This window comes from Scleropages formosus, chromosome 14 (genome assembly GCF_900964775.1).
Source record: "Scleropages formosus chromosome 14, fSclFor1.1, whole genome shotgun sequence".
NCBI lineage: Eukaryota > Metazoa > Chordata > Actinopteri > Osteoglossiformes > Osteoglossidae > Scleropages > Scleropages formosus.
Window position 1 is genome coordinate 15,323,916 of NC_041819.1, and position 14,233 is coordinate 15,338,148.

The 14,233-nt window shown below is 39.0% G+C and overlaps 1 protein-coding gene across 1 annotated transcript in view; it reads right to left on the reverse strand.

Annotated features, from left to right (window-relative positions):
• Positions 1-14,233, reverse strand: part of tenm1 (teneurin transmembrane protein 1) — a 143,943-nt gene that overhangs the window by 86,707 nt on the left and 43,003 nt on the right. The window contains exon 3 of the mRNA XM_029258038.1: positions 7,290-7,521. Within this exon, the coding sequence (XP_029113871.1) occupies positions 7,290-7,521 (232 nt within the window). The remainder of the gene's footprint in view (positions 1-7,289; positions 7,522-14,233) is intronic.

Here is a 14,233-nt window from a genome sequence, read left to right on the forward strand (position 1 = left end):
AGCTTTCCGTCACCATTTTCCCTTTGGTTTCAAGTTGTTATGCAGCTGATGTTTCAGAGGGTATTTGCATGATCGATGAGCATTTATAATGACTAAGATCAATGCAATTATGTAACTACCCTGGCAAACAAATACCATGGTGTTCAGACTTTGATGATGATAGATGGGGGCAGTTATTTGAGTAGCTCAGCACTGGGAGAAAGTACTGGAAACAATTTGCAATGTTTCTAAAAAATAGAATCCAAAGATACTGACAACAGCAGATATTGTTCAATTCCTCCACATAGTTGTACATTTATTTTAATACTGTGTGTAATCACAAACACACATCATCCGATACCGCTTGTCCCATACGGGGTCGCGGGGAGCCAGAGCCTAACCTGGCAACACAGGGCGAAAGGCTGGAGGGGGAGGGGACACACCCAGGACGGGACGCCAGTCCGTCACAAGGCACCTCAAGTGGGACTCGAACCCCAGACACGCAAGAGAGCAGGCCCCGGCCAAGCCCGCTGCACCACCACGCACCCATTCTTTGGGTAATCCACTAGTGACAAACTGGAAAGTCATAATTTCCTCACTCATTTAAAAAAATACATATATATCATGAAAACACAAATTTGTAAGAGTATGATACAAAATTAAACATAACATGTTATATAGCATGGAAAAGATCATTTGGAAGGGATGGACTTGTTAATTTCCATTCTTATCAGTCACATAAAAGGAGGACCTGTACTTGTGTCCTTGGTAATTTCTTATATGAAATAAGGTATTACATAAGTATAAAATATTTAGTAGTTTAAGTTGTGAAAGGACACACTGCTGAACATAAATAACCACATAATGTGTCTTTAAGTATTTTTTATTCCATGTGCATGAAATATAACAGTATAACATTGTTACACATAATTTAAACATGTACACAGTAGTTATTGAGTAAATTGGCCAAATTGTACAAATTTGAACTCAAAACGTATGAGGCATTTTCTTCAGCGCAGAAGGTGTACTTCAGTACTATGAAGTTGTTTAGTAAAGATGTCATGATATTGTAATGACCTGCATCACCATGAGTTTGGGTGGGAAACGGGTCAATTGTAAATAGTTGTATTTCCCTGTGTGTTTGTGTTCCAATAAAGCTTCGTAATGAACACTGCCTGTGCATCCTTCTTCACCCCAGTCGAACCCAGAGCACTGTGTGCCTCAATATACCGTACATAGCAAGGACTTTTCTTTCCTTAAGCATGCACAACACAATAAATTGATGGCACTGACATGTATGTGCTATTACTGATAAGATTAACTAAAGGTCACAGGAAGTATTTAAAGGGTATTGTATTATATGTTAGATCAGGTAAAGCAAGGATTACTTCATGAGTGTATCAAAATGTGTCATAGGGTTAGGGCTAGGGTTTAGGCATTAGAGATTAGGGTTTGGGTTAGTATGCATGATGACTGGTAATGATCGCCATGCTATAAGGAAGTATCAACTATCGATTATGCATTAAAACTGCTAACCGGTTGACTACAACTAGCTTGAATTTATAATTCAACTGCATTCAATTGCAAAGATGTCAGTGATATTAATTTTAGGCCCATGAAACTGGAAAATGTAGAAAGCATGCAATGATTCAGACTGACTGATGGATAGTAAGTGAACTTTAACCCAAATCTCAGGAGTTTATATCAGTAAGTTTAGGTAAGATTCTCCAGTAATTTGGAGAAGTTTTCATGACAGATGTAAGCTCTTAAGTCAGCAGGTATGTAAGCACTATGTAGCATCAACTGACAGTCTGTAAGCTAGTGGTGTCATAGGTGTTCTTTCATCACATGACGTTCAGTTATGACAGCAGTGTCATATCTGATGTACAATGACAGGTGATGTTAAGGGTTTGCCATATAAAACATTTATTTTTTTTATTTCACACATGGTAAAAATGTTCTGTTAGCTTGTGCTGGAGTTGTACTGCATCATGAACAATGCCAGATTTTGACTTAAGGGAGTTGCCTTTAAGGTTAAGACAGCTGTCACAAAGTGTCATGATTTATCATGACATGCACTATGACACGTTCTTAACATAATTATTGTATCGTTAAAAAGGCGTCATGAATTTTTGTAATTTAACCACAACAATCCTAAATAATGTCATGTAGTGAAGTGATAATGAGGGTTATTCATGAGGGATACATAAACTCGTCCTCAAGCACCAAATTACAAATTCAAAGAGCATCCAGTATAACACAGCTTTTTAATTCATAAAGCATACATAAACAATCATGCTCCTTTATGAAGCATGACATCAGATCAGTGTGACATATGCATACACACACTGAACAAACCATAGGAAATTCCACCAATACTGTTAACAGTTGTGTATCAGTCAAGATGTTATAATTGTAATACAGACAAATAAAGAGACAGATATGTGTCTATCGATCATAATGTTTAATTCTGTGTATTAGTTTTCCTTCGCATTGACTGAAAAAGAATAAGACACTCTCAAACTGTACTCTTCTTTATAGATTTTGCAAGTGATGCTTCTTGCAAGGGGGTGCGGTGGCGCAGTGGGTTGGACCGGGTCCTGCTTTCTAGTAGGTATGGGGTTTGAGTCCCACTTGGGGTGCCTTGCGATGGACTGGCGTCCTGTCCTGGGTATGTCCCCGCCCTCTCCGGCCTTACGCCCGGTAGGCTCCGGTTCCCCGCGACCCCGTATGGGACAAGCAGTTCAGAAAATGTATGTGTGTGTTTCTTGCAACCTGTGCTAATTTGGTCCACAGCAGGAGGTTACGATCTGCTTTTGTATCAGTCAAGACGTTATAATTGTAATACAGACAAATAGAGAGACAGATATGTGTCTATCGATCATAATGTTTAATTCTGTGTATTAGTTTTCCTTCGCATTGACTGAAAGAGAATAAGACACTCTCAAACTGTACTCTCCTTTACAGATTTTGTAAGTGATGTTTCTTGCAATCTGTGCTAATTTGGTCCACAGCAGGAGGTTATGATCTGCTTTTGCTTTTGCAGTTTGAATTTAAAATGTATATTAACTTAATTCCATAATCTCCCATTTGTGGTTCATTGCAATAAGCAAACAAAGTCCCCGTGTTTAATCATTCAGGCAGTTAGATTTCTCTGTCACTTTGCCAGAATTGCCAGTCAAAGAATAAAGTTCCAGGAAAAAGTGTTTCTTGGTGCTGTAGTTATCGTTGCAGTATCGTTTCAGAAGATAGTGAGCAAATCCACAGTGGCTGACTGAAACACCACCTGTGATCAGTGAGATCATCATCAGTGGGTGCTAGAGTCCCTGCCAAGCTCACATGACAGTTTGACGCAACAATATTTTCGGTTGCTGTTGTTCATTGCTGGTAGCTTCGAAGGAACAAGAGTGAGCACATACCTGCAGCCATGCGGATTTACACCCTCAATAGCCCCAGTCTTTTATATGTTATGTGCAAATGGGATTTTCCTTAGGTTATTGTAGGCCCACGGATTGAGCTTTAGCACAACAAGCAAAACTGGGGGTCGGGGGGACTTGGTGAAATGAAATCTCTCATATTCACAGCAAGGAAACCCAAACAAAGCCTGCATTTTCAATTACTCTGCCTGTCTCCATTGAGGCTCGGGCCTGTGACCGCTCCTTCATTATTTGATTTCTTTTTATTGCAAGCACCTCCTCTCTATGCTGCAGGATTGATGCTTTCTTCTTCCTCGTAACCTCCCAGTTGTTTATGGCTCCGACGCCGTGTTGTTTATGGTTCCAGCTCAAATAAACTCGCTAAGAAGCAATTATCTACGGCGTTATCTATGAAAGACATTTTAAAACTGTATTGCTGCTCGGTCTCTGACAAAGTCCTCTTGGCTGTAACAATTTTTTGGTCTACTTTTTTGTAATGGACTTCTGCAGTTCACAAAGAAAGGCTTTTATTTTTCTGAGCAACACCACATTGTATTTGTGATTTTTTTTTTTTTGTTTAATTTTAATCATGTTCAAGGGCTTCCATTGTCATTTAGTGCTAAAAAAGTAAGAAAAAAAAAAGTCTCTGGTCCCTTGTGACATAATTGCCTTTTAATGAGCAGAAATGAAAATATTTGCCACGGGATTGTGATTATTTTTAAACTGAGCATACTTCTTTGTCATGCTTTCAAGGCAAAAAATATGATTGAGCTAGAATGTGTTATAATTACTGCATGCAACCACTGCATATCTAGAAAAAAAAATATATATACACATAATTTATTTACATATATATATATATACACACACACACACACACATACATTTTCAGAACCGCTTGTCCCATACGGGGTCGCGGGGAACCGGAGCCTACCCGGAAACACTATATATATGCACACAATACCAGTCAAAAACCTGAGTACACCTGCTTGATACAAACCTGCCTGAGCCAAAAATGCATAGACAAGACAGTTAAGGAGTGGAAATATTTGGGTCCAACCATCTGTTTTGAAGCCACAGCTGGTGATTTACCAAGTCAATGGCAATCTCAAGCAGCATGGCTATCATAGCATACTTCAGAGGTACGTCATTCCATCAGGGTTATGGGCAGCTACATATATAAACTTTACTGAACTGACTTATCTATCTACTTGAAAGTGTCAGTAAAAGTTTACAATGAGTTTGTGTATCAGGAAAACGTACAATTCCCACATCAAAGAAATAGGAGAAAAATAAATCTGGGGGTCCAAGCAGTGGCTTCCCAAGTTCCAAAGCTTTTTAGTCGATTACAGTGGGCCATAGTAGGGAGTATCCAACCTAAACAGACCAGTTTATTTATTCAGTGAGGGACAGGTTCAGTAATGATATAATACAATAAACAAAATAGTTTGTGGAAATGCCTACTGTTACTACAGCAAAAGGTGGCTCTCCTAAGTATTATTGTCTGAGTTCTGAATACTTAAGTAAACTGCATATTTTAGTTTTTTTAATAATCAAAAAATATATTTTTTTCTAACTTAAAAACAATGTCACTTAAAACTGACATTTCAGGTTTGAAATAAAATATTACAGAAAGCAAAATGCCAATGTATCCTTTGTGATTCTGTAAAATAAGAGATGGGTCTTAATACTTTTGTCTAAGAATCTTAATACTTTTGCTATGCAATATATATATATATAGTTAACCATATATGTATATATATATATATAGTTTCTCAAACTAGCCAAAAGTCAAGTCAGAAATTCAAAAAAAGAGCAAGAAAAAAAGAAGCTTCTTTTTATCAGCCCAAGAAGTGGGATGAAGAAGATCCAGGAAGTCTAATTGCTCTCCAGAGAGGGGACATCTTGAGAAGACCTCTTGATGGAACACCAAATTTTGTTTCGCTGCCCTGTCTCACTGAAGCATGACTCAACTGCTTCAAGCGTTGTTTTAGGTTGCGTTATGTTCAGCAGGTGCTTTCATCGGAAGAGCCCAACAGGTTTTGTGATAGTTTGTGTATCTTTGGTTTTAAAACTTATCCCTCAGTCTTGAAGGCTTCATCCTTTTTCTCCAAGTGCTGTACCTCAGCCTACAACTGTCAGTAACTCACAAAACTAATAAATTGTCGGAAAACCAATGGGGCATGAGATAGACATTCGCTTTGTGGAACTTCAGTCATTGGCATTATGAAAGGCACATGTGACACAGGATTAAGCCACCGACTGTGCTTCCATGTGCCACTGAGCACTTCCCACCATGAAAAGGCCATAATCAATCATACAAATGAGATGCTACAATTAGAACCGACTTTTACCAGTGCTCTTTTTAGATTTTGTATTTAACAAATGATTCGTTTTAATTCTCTTTGCATCCATTTCCCCCATTTTAACTGAAAGATCTAATTATGAATAGATTCATATCTTATTAAAACTGCTCCTCTAGGTTGGCTTTCTGCCAGTTTCATCCGAAGTTATTAAAGGGATGAATCCAGCTGTAGCTAACTATTCATTATAAATTCAAACAGTTATTTATCACTCTCCATCTTTGAAAGGACTAAACCATGAAACCCACTCTGATAATGTTACTTGCTAGAGTTTCTTCTGCACACCACTCTCTCTTTCTTTCTCTCCCCCAGTCTGTTATAGATGTTATGAAATTGGACACCATTCAAACAGTCAGCTGTTTTTTGGGGTATTTGGTGAAATTCAAATGTCTAGTCCAATAAGTTTTTCAAGTGAACATTGTAATTATTCATACCATCATACTAATGAAAATTGTGCATTAAATGTAACCCATTTCGGCATCGGTGTAGAACAGAACATATTGCTGGACGGCTTCAGCTCTGTTGTTTGGTTTGAACCAATTATCATTATGTGCTATATCATTATGTGTTAAGCCATTTCCCTGAGCTGCTTTTACAGAAACATTCACAGCTGGGTTTTACAAATCGTAGTAGAATTCTCATCGCTTTTATGATCTAGTGCTTTGGATAAGAACATAACCCATCAAGCAGAGCCACCTCTGCAGCCTCACAGGCTTGGTTGTAATCCAGCATACGAACTGGACAGCAGGTAGTGCGGTGGTTAGAACCATGTCTTTGCAATCTATAGGCCTGGGTTCAAATCTGACTCCTGCTGTAGTACACTTGAGCAAAGTACTCATATTGAATGAGTCCAGTAACAATTACCCTGTATAAATGAGGAAATCGCTACAGATGACTCAGTGTATCAAAGCCAGGACTGCATGTTGCCATAGAAAAAGATGTCGGCTACATAAATGCAATGCCTTGCAAAAGTATTCAGACCTCTGACAAATTCACACATTTTAGTGCTTTGGCAGATTTGCCAATAAGAATGGGAAAAATAGCTCCAAGCCATGTGTAAAAACTGGTGGAGAATTACCCAAAAACGGACTTCAGGCTTGGGACTCGAGAATTCTTGCCAACAAAACATTGAGTTCAGGTGTTTGAATACTTATGAAAACAGTATATTTTAGTCATTATATACACCAGTGTGGTGGTGTGGGGGGTTTGGGCTGTGCCTGCTGAGTAGCATTATTGTGAATTTTAATGTCACATGGAAAGAAATATCATTAGATATATATATATATATATTTTTTTTTTGTTCCAGTAAAATGTGTGATTTTGTCAAGTGACTGAATGCTTTTGCAAGGCACTGTATATATAAAGGTGTTGTCCTTTATTAAACTAGTATGGATAGATTTTAAATCAGTGTTTTTTAGAATAGTTTTTTCAAGAAAAAATGTATTACACATCAGATGAATGGGAAACATGTGAAAGGGGAGTTAGGGCTCCCAGAAAGAGCACTGCGGGAGGCGGGTGACTCTGCACTCACCTGGTCTCCAGAGGGATGTTGCTATTGAGAGCCCAGTTGCTGTGAAGTTGGGAGCCGTCAGCTTGCAGACCCCCCACGTCTGCAGCTTGACTCCTTGCTGGCATGGTGTTCCTCTGCAGAGACTCGGGTGGCGCATGCGGTGCTGGCCGGGCGCAGGTGCAGGCGTGCGGAGGCGGCGGCGGTGGGGGGAGGGGCCGAAAGGTGAACTGCCCACGTGGGCTGTCAGGGAGATCTGCAAAGGCCGACGGAAAAGAGGCCCATAAGGACACCATGGGCAAGGTGCGCTCATGTGGAACTCGCATTATTACAGCATTTCTCACATCTAATGCTGTATATTAGAGCTAAGCTCTTGCTACAACCTTCCTGGGATTCACCCAGCAGAGTACAGTAGCATTAAACAAAATTCAAGGTTGAATTTAAGATCTAGCTGTGAGTTATTGATTTTTTGTTAAAGGCACTACAGGACATTCGCTACATGCCTGTAACATGTGGTTATGTGGAAATGTGGAATGGTCTTGTGGGTGCTGAGGGTCTGTGATGATTTATTTATCTTGTTTTGGTAACTGGGGCAATTTATGATGTTTTCACAAATAATATATATCCAATAGTTCTCAGACAAACAGCTTCAAGCCACAAACAACCGAATGTTATGTAAGCTGTCCTTGAGATCATAAGTTAATATAACATCCGTCCATCCATCTGGAGCCTATCCTCAGAGCATATGGCATAAAGACCAGGCACCATGGAAACCACTGCAGGACACACACACCCACACGCCGTGCTTAAGATACACTCAGACAGAAACATACAAAGGCCAACTCAGAGTTACGAGCCGCAGCGTAGAGGGAAAACACTTGACCGAATCAAGCCATACATATAAGGCACACCTGATCAAATTTAATATTAAAAGCACATTTTTATCTACAGTCTGCCAAGGTGAGCTCGATTTCTGATTAACGATACACACATAAACAGCATATTTATAAATGAAGAACACGTGTGTCAAAAACAGGTTAAAGAAACTTTTCTGAGTGATGCTTCACAGTGTTATCTGATTTTCCCAAACACTAAAAAAGGAGTAAAAAACCTATGTTTTTATGTGACCATCTGTTGATGCTGCAAACTGAACAGCGACAAGATAAAATTTACGTTGTGGCTCAATGTTAGGGAAGGGAATTGCCTTACCCCACGGACAGTGTGAAGATCATGCAGCAGCTGTTATGTGGAAAAGGGGCAAGTTTATCCTTTACTTAATTATTACAGGGAAAACAAGGGAGAGACAGTATTGAGTGGGAGCGGTTCAATTGCACCTGTCTCCATCAGATCACCGACTGCAAAACAAAACTCAGATCATTGCCATAGACACATTTCTTTTGAATTCCCCCATCCATTCTCTTGTCACTACAAAAGTCATTGTTTTTGTTTATCATTTACATGCAATTTTAGCCACAAATTTCTTTATGCAGTTTACAATCTTACATCGTTGTAACAGACATGGAAACCAGCCTAGCTGATATCTCTTAAGTGTGAAGCTAAAAGCTGATATTATTTGAGACACAGTGGGATATTAAGTGATATTACTTTAGAATTTATTGTATAATACTTTCAGTTTCTTTGGATTCAAGTAGTTTTTGAATAATTTTACTTCTTTTTTTTCATTTTGAAGATTATCTTGAAGCACTTTAAGATCATCATGAATCATTATTATTGCTTGTAATAAGATTAACTTTTTTAAGGAATTAAGAAACTAGACTTAAATAGCTAAATAGCAGAAACAAACATTTATTTTAGTGTTGATGCCCGTGATACGCAAGGTTGAGATATGGCACTGCTGTTCACTTTGTAGCCATTATGAAATGATATTTTCAAAAGTTTATGAAGCAAAAATAGAAAAGAAATATTTTCTATTACATTATTAAGTGAAACAGTAAACATACATTACATACATGCATTTTCTAATTTTATTTCCAATTTATTTTTAGAGTTTTTGTATTAATATTAGTACATTTACCTGACACTCCTTTACCTTGCTTGAGTGTACTGTATTTGGAGGTGGGATTCAAATCTGCAACTGCTGGGTTCGAAAGAAGCAGCGGTAACCACTACGCTACTAGCTGCCCCTAGTAGTAATAATAGCCGTAGTAGTAACTGTAGCAACACCAGCAAAATTATATTATCAGACATACTTTATATATAAAGTAATGATGAGTTTTAACAACTTTTTGTGATTAAATGTAACGATTGTGTTATAACGTGTACTGAATTACAAGCACTTTTTTAATACAGATATTGTATGACAAATATTGAGGTTCCAGTTCTGATTTTCAAATGGAATCATTATTATAATATTACTACAGCATTTTAACAATTCCAGGTGTTGTATTATTATTATTATTATTATTATTATTATTATTATTATTATTACTTTTATCACAGGGGGTCCTGCTCTCTGGTGGGTCTGGGGTTCGAGTCCCGCTTGGGGTGCCTTGTGACGGACTGGCGTCCCGTCCTGGGTGTGTCCCCTCCCCCTCCGGCCTTATGCCCTGTGTTGCCGGGTAGGCTCCGGTTCCCTGCGACCCCGTCTGGGACAAGCGGTTTGGAAAATGTGTGTGTGTGTGTATTATCATCACACACACATTGTCCGAAACTGCTTGTCCCAAGCAGGGTCGCGGCACAGGGCTGGAGGGGGAGGGAACAGACCCAGGACGGGACCCCAGTCCATCGCAAGGCACCCTAAGCAGGACTCGAATCCCCCCCAAGCAGGCACAGGTCAAACCCACCGTGCCACCGCACCCTATTATTATTACTATTATTATAGAAATTTCTGTGAAGATGGTCTCTGATTTCCCTCGCAGGCATACAGAGGAAGGTCACTGTATCCATGCATTACACTAGAATAACATGTCCTCATCTCCCTGGATCTTGACCAGCCAGACCAGTGCCCTTGCTTACAAACTACTTCAGGGTTTTGATGTTTCTGCTTTCACCACCAGCAAACCACCACAGCCCTATTAAGCGTTGCATTTATATAAATATAATTTTGCGCAGTTATGAGGCCTTGCCGAAGCTGTGCAAGGTGGCGGGTACGAAGGCGCCGTGTGGCTCGGACTAATCAGTACCGCACTGTATGCTGCTGCAGTATGGAGGGATTTTCCCTCGAGTGAGGGACTTAAGTGAAGAACCTGTTTCTTAGGCGCTCATATCTAGCAAGATAAGGGCCAGCTACACGCGAATCCAGGGCTATTAGGAACACCTGTTGTGTCTTAATACGCCAGAAGGCGGTTCGCAGCCCTCGCATGTGCGTATTTTGGCTTATGTAAAATTCCCTAGACTCCACCTAAAACCTCTCATATCTCCTCAGCGTGTGCTCTCCCGATAAACCTAACAAAACGCACACATTACATCCACTCTTACTATGTATGATTGTTGTACTTTATGAAGTAAGGCCATTTGGCACGTTTCCTAAAAAAAAGAAAAAAAATCTTTTAGAATAGTTTGGAGCTGAGTAAGGTAATTAAAACATCATAAAATTACAGCCTCTGAGAGCTGCAGAAAGTACATCTGCGAGAGTTTTTTCCATCTTCTGTAGGTGTTTTGTATTTGTGTTCGGTCCCCGGTGGAGTCTGGCACAGCTAACAACGGGATTATATTATTTTACTCAATTCACATTTTCTATTTGGCCATACTGAGCTAAAATAAACAGGAATAAGAAACTTTTCCAGTTTAAAAAAAAAAAAAAAAAAAAAAAGAAAAAAGTTTGCATGCAAGAAAATTGAAAAGTTTAAATAAAAGAGTAGAGAAACAGCGATCTGATCATGAACCTCAGCCGTATGACAAAAATCAGTGGAATTTGCATAGTGATAAATATGATAAATATTTTTCTGATAAATAGCTCTTAGGTTTAAATCTGGAAGATACGATGTTATCAGACAGTTTTTATAGACTTTCAGAAAACTGTGGAAACTGGCAGCATCCTCACTTCACTTCTCAGTTTTTAAGGATGGCTCAGTGACTGAAGTGATGGAAGCTCCTTGGAGATTAACACATGGAGATAAGTAGGGTGATTAACACTTCCAATTTACTCTGTGCTTCATCCGCAGGGCGGTAACAATGGGAGAGTCAATAGGCAAGGTAATCAATTCAACTGTAATGTTTTATAGCTGCTGAGCATAAATTAATGTTCACTGTAACTGTGGTACCAGACAGGAAGCACTGCAACTTCATGGCTCCCTAAATTGTGTGTGTGAGACTGTATTCCAGAAACTTGTTTATTCAGTTTATATAATGCAATCGCCATCAAAACCCCGGATAAAATTAAATTAAAAATAGTGCTAAAGTTAAACTCATGAGTAATATAAATTTATTCAAATTATTGAACACTTACATTCATTTATGAATCGATTTCAGATATTCACTGATATGAAAGTGGTGCTTATGAATTTGCGAGGGGTTTGGTGGGGGTATCAGCGTTTCCTTTACATATCTTGTTACGGTAAGCTCCACACTGTGCTTCGGCTCATCAAGCTCTGTGCTCCGTTTCTTAGTATAAACTCCGACTTTTTATTCCGTCCATGTGGGTGTCAGGTGGATCACTGTGCCACACGAGTGCTTCCAGGGCGTGCTGCGCCAACTTTACCCTGAAAATGTGGTGTAAAATGTGTCCACAATCTATCCCTTCACTCTTAAACAAGCTGCCTCTTCTGAGCACCTCCTGAGCTGCTCCCCTTGATAGTCCAAGGTGCAGCAGATACCGCGTCTTACTACAGTAGTTTGCAGGGGAGGATGATATGAACAGGAGTGCTTACTATGGTAAACATCTGATTCACTGTGACATATTGGACAGGAGCTTGTGGATGAGAATTGCCTTCTTCTGAATATGTTTAAGAAAAATAAGCTGTAACCCCATGAATCTTCAAATGTGTTTCATATCTGACAGGAAAATGTATTACTTTCTTTCTAGTGTGTTAAGGTTTTTATCTGACTTTCTAAAGGGACAACTGGCAGCGTGTGGTTAGTGCCACTATTCTTTGATTCAAAGGTCCCAGGTTTGATTCCCACCTTCTGCTGAGATACCCTTGGTCAAGGTACTTACCCTGAATTGTTGTAGTAAAAAATGCCCACCAATACAAATGGGTCAATTCTTATATGGTGCTTCAAAGAAAAACATGTGCCGAATTAATAAATGTAAATGTGCTTCCTAATGCACAAACACTCAGCTCATATATAATTAGGCCTCCAAAAGCACTTGAACAATTAAAAAAACCAGGTGTGTACCCTGCTTCGCACCCTACCATTCCACAATAGTTTCTGGTCCATCATGACCTGATAAAACATTTCAGCATTTTACCTTGCTGCAGAATAAAAATGGACCATTTAAATTTATTTACTAAATCACATGCCCTGAATTCAAAAATTAAATGCAAAATGTTACCACATTTTTTTGCTTGTTTGTCCGGAATGAAACTTAAAAAATACATATATGAATGATGAATTGGATGTAATTACATTCTGGGACTTCTGCCTTGCTTGGTGACGATTTCCCTTACACACTTTTTATGCTGCAGAAATATCCTGATGGACTCTTTGTCTGTGTTTGCTACTAACAGTATCCAAGTTAAGCAGAAAGAAATCCAAATGAAAATGTACAACGTATCTTAAGTAACACATTGCACCCCATAGCTGTATATCTTTCCAACATATGCGCAACAAGTTCAACAACGGCAACCAGAGGGACCATTTCAAGTCAAGGAAATTAGCATATTTTTTAATCATCATTTTTGCAATAAGTATATCCGATTCCTTAAGAATCACATGATTTTTAGCTGTGGCAAAATTCAGAGCTGTACAGTGAAAAGGATGGATGGATGGACGGATATAAACATTAATTTCTGAGATCATCACTTCAAAGTTGAAAGCAGAAACAGGGGCCCAGTACTAGTGCGACAATGAATAATCGAATAGGTCAAACAACAGTGCTTCCAATATTCCTTGCAGTCCATCAAGTGCAGAGATGCAATACTTTCACCAACGCTTTATTTTATGCCCTTCCCATTTTACAGTACTGATTCCCTACATGTGCCAACTGGAAGACGCCAGTAAAACGGTGTTCTGCTTGTCTAGTTTAGGATTTATAGATGCAGGAGGCTGAACTCAAGGAATGGGATGGCCCATTCTGTTAATGCAAGCAAATAAAACAAAGTTAATTACAAAGGACAAAACACGCAGGTCAGTGCTTCAAACGAACTTGCAGCACGGAGACCGCGTTGAGTGAGACAGCTGTGTTTAATAATTTACAAATTTGCATTATGCAAATGATCCACTGAGACTAAATGGGGTTGAGGTTGTACATTAGCCCCAACCTTAGAGCAGAGAATGTTGGGAATATGAAAGCTGAGCTGAAACGGTTGGTGTTTTCGTGTTTACGGTGGCGTTCTGTCTGCACTCCAAAGCCGAACCTGGAACAAAACCCAGGTCCTCTGGCCGTATTCACCCTCGCGCTTTGATCTCTCTGACAGAGTACATTATGTATGACTTTCCAGGCTCTTGACATTTATACTTCAAAAAACAACTTTCTTTTAATATGCGATGGCAAAGGCTTTTTTTTTTTTCTTCGATACAGGGTACTATTATGTTTGCTCTTTGCAATTCTTTCCACTTGAAAAAAAAATATTTTATGTGTCCTGAGCAAATGGTAAATTAGCAATCGTACAGACATGACACAGAAAAGGAATTTCTTTGAAAAACAAAAAGCACGTAGTCATCCCATACTCGAAATTGAGGAGATGGAAATAAACTGTCCCAGTTTTAGGGATCAGAAAATGGAGATGACATTTAACATCTATCAGTGTATTACTCATTTCTGGAAACCAGGATAAAAAAAAAAATTCTTGTATATGAAGCATCTTTTACAGTATTTTGTTCCTAAAGGCATTATTATTATTATT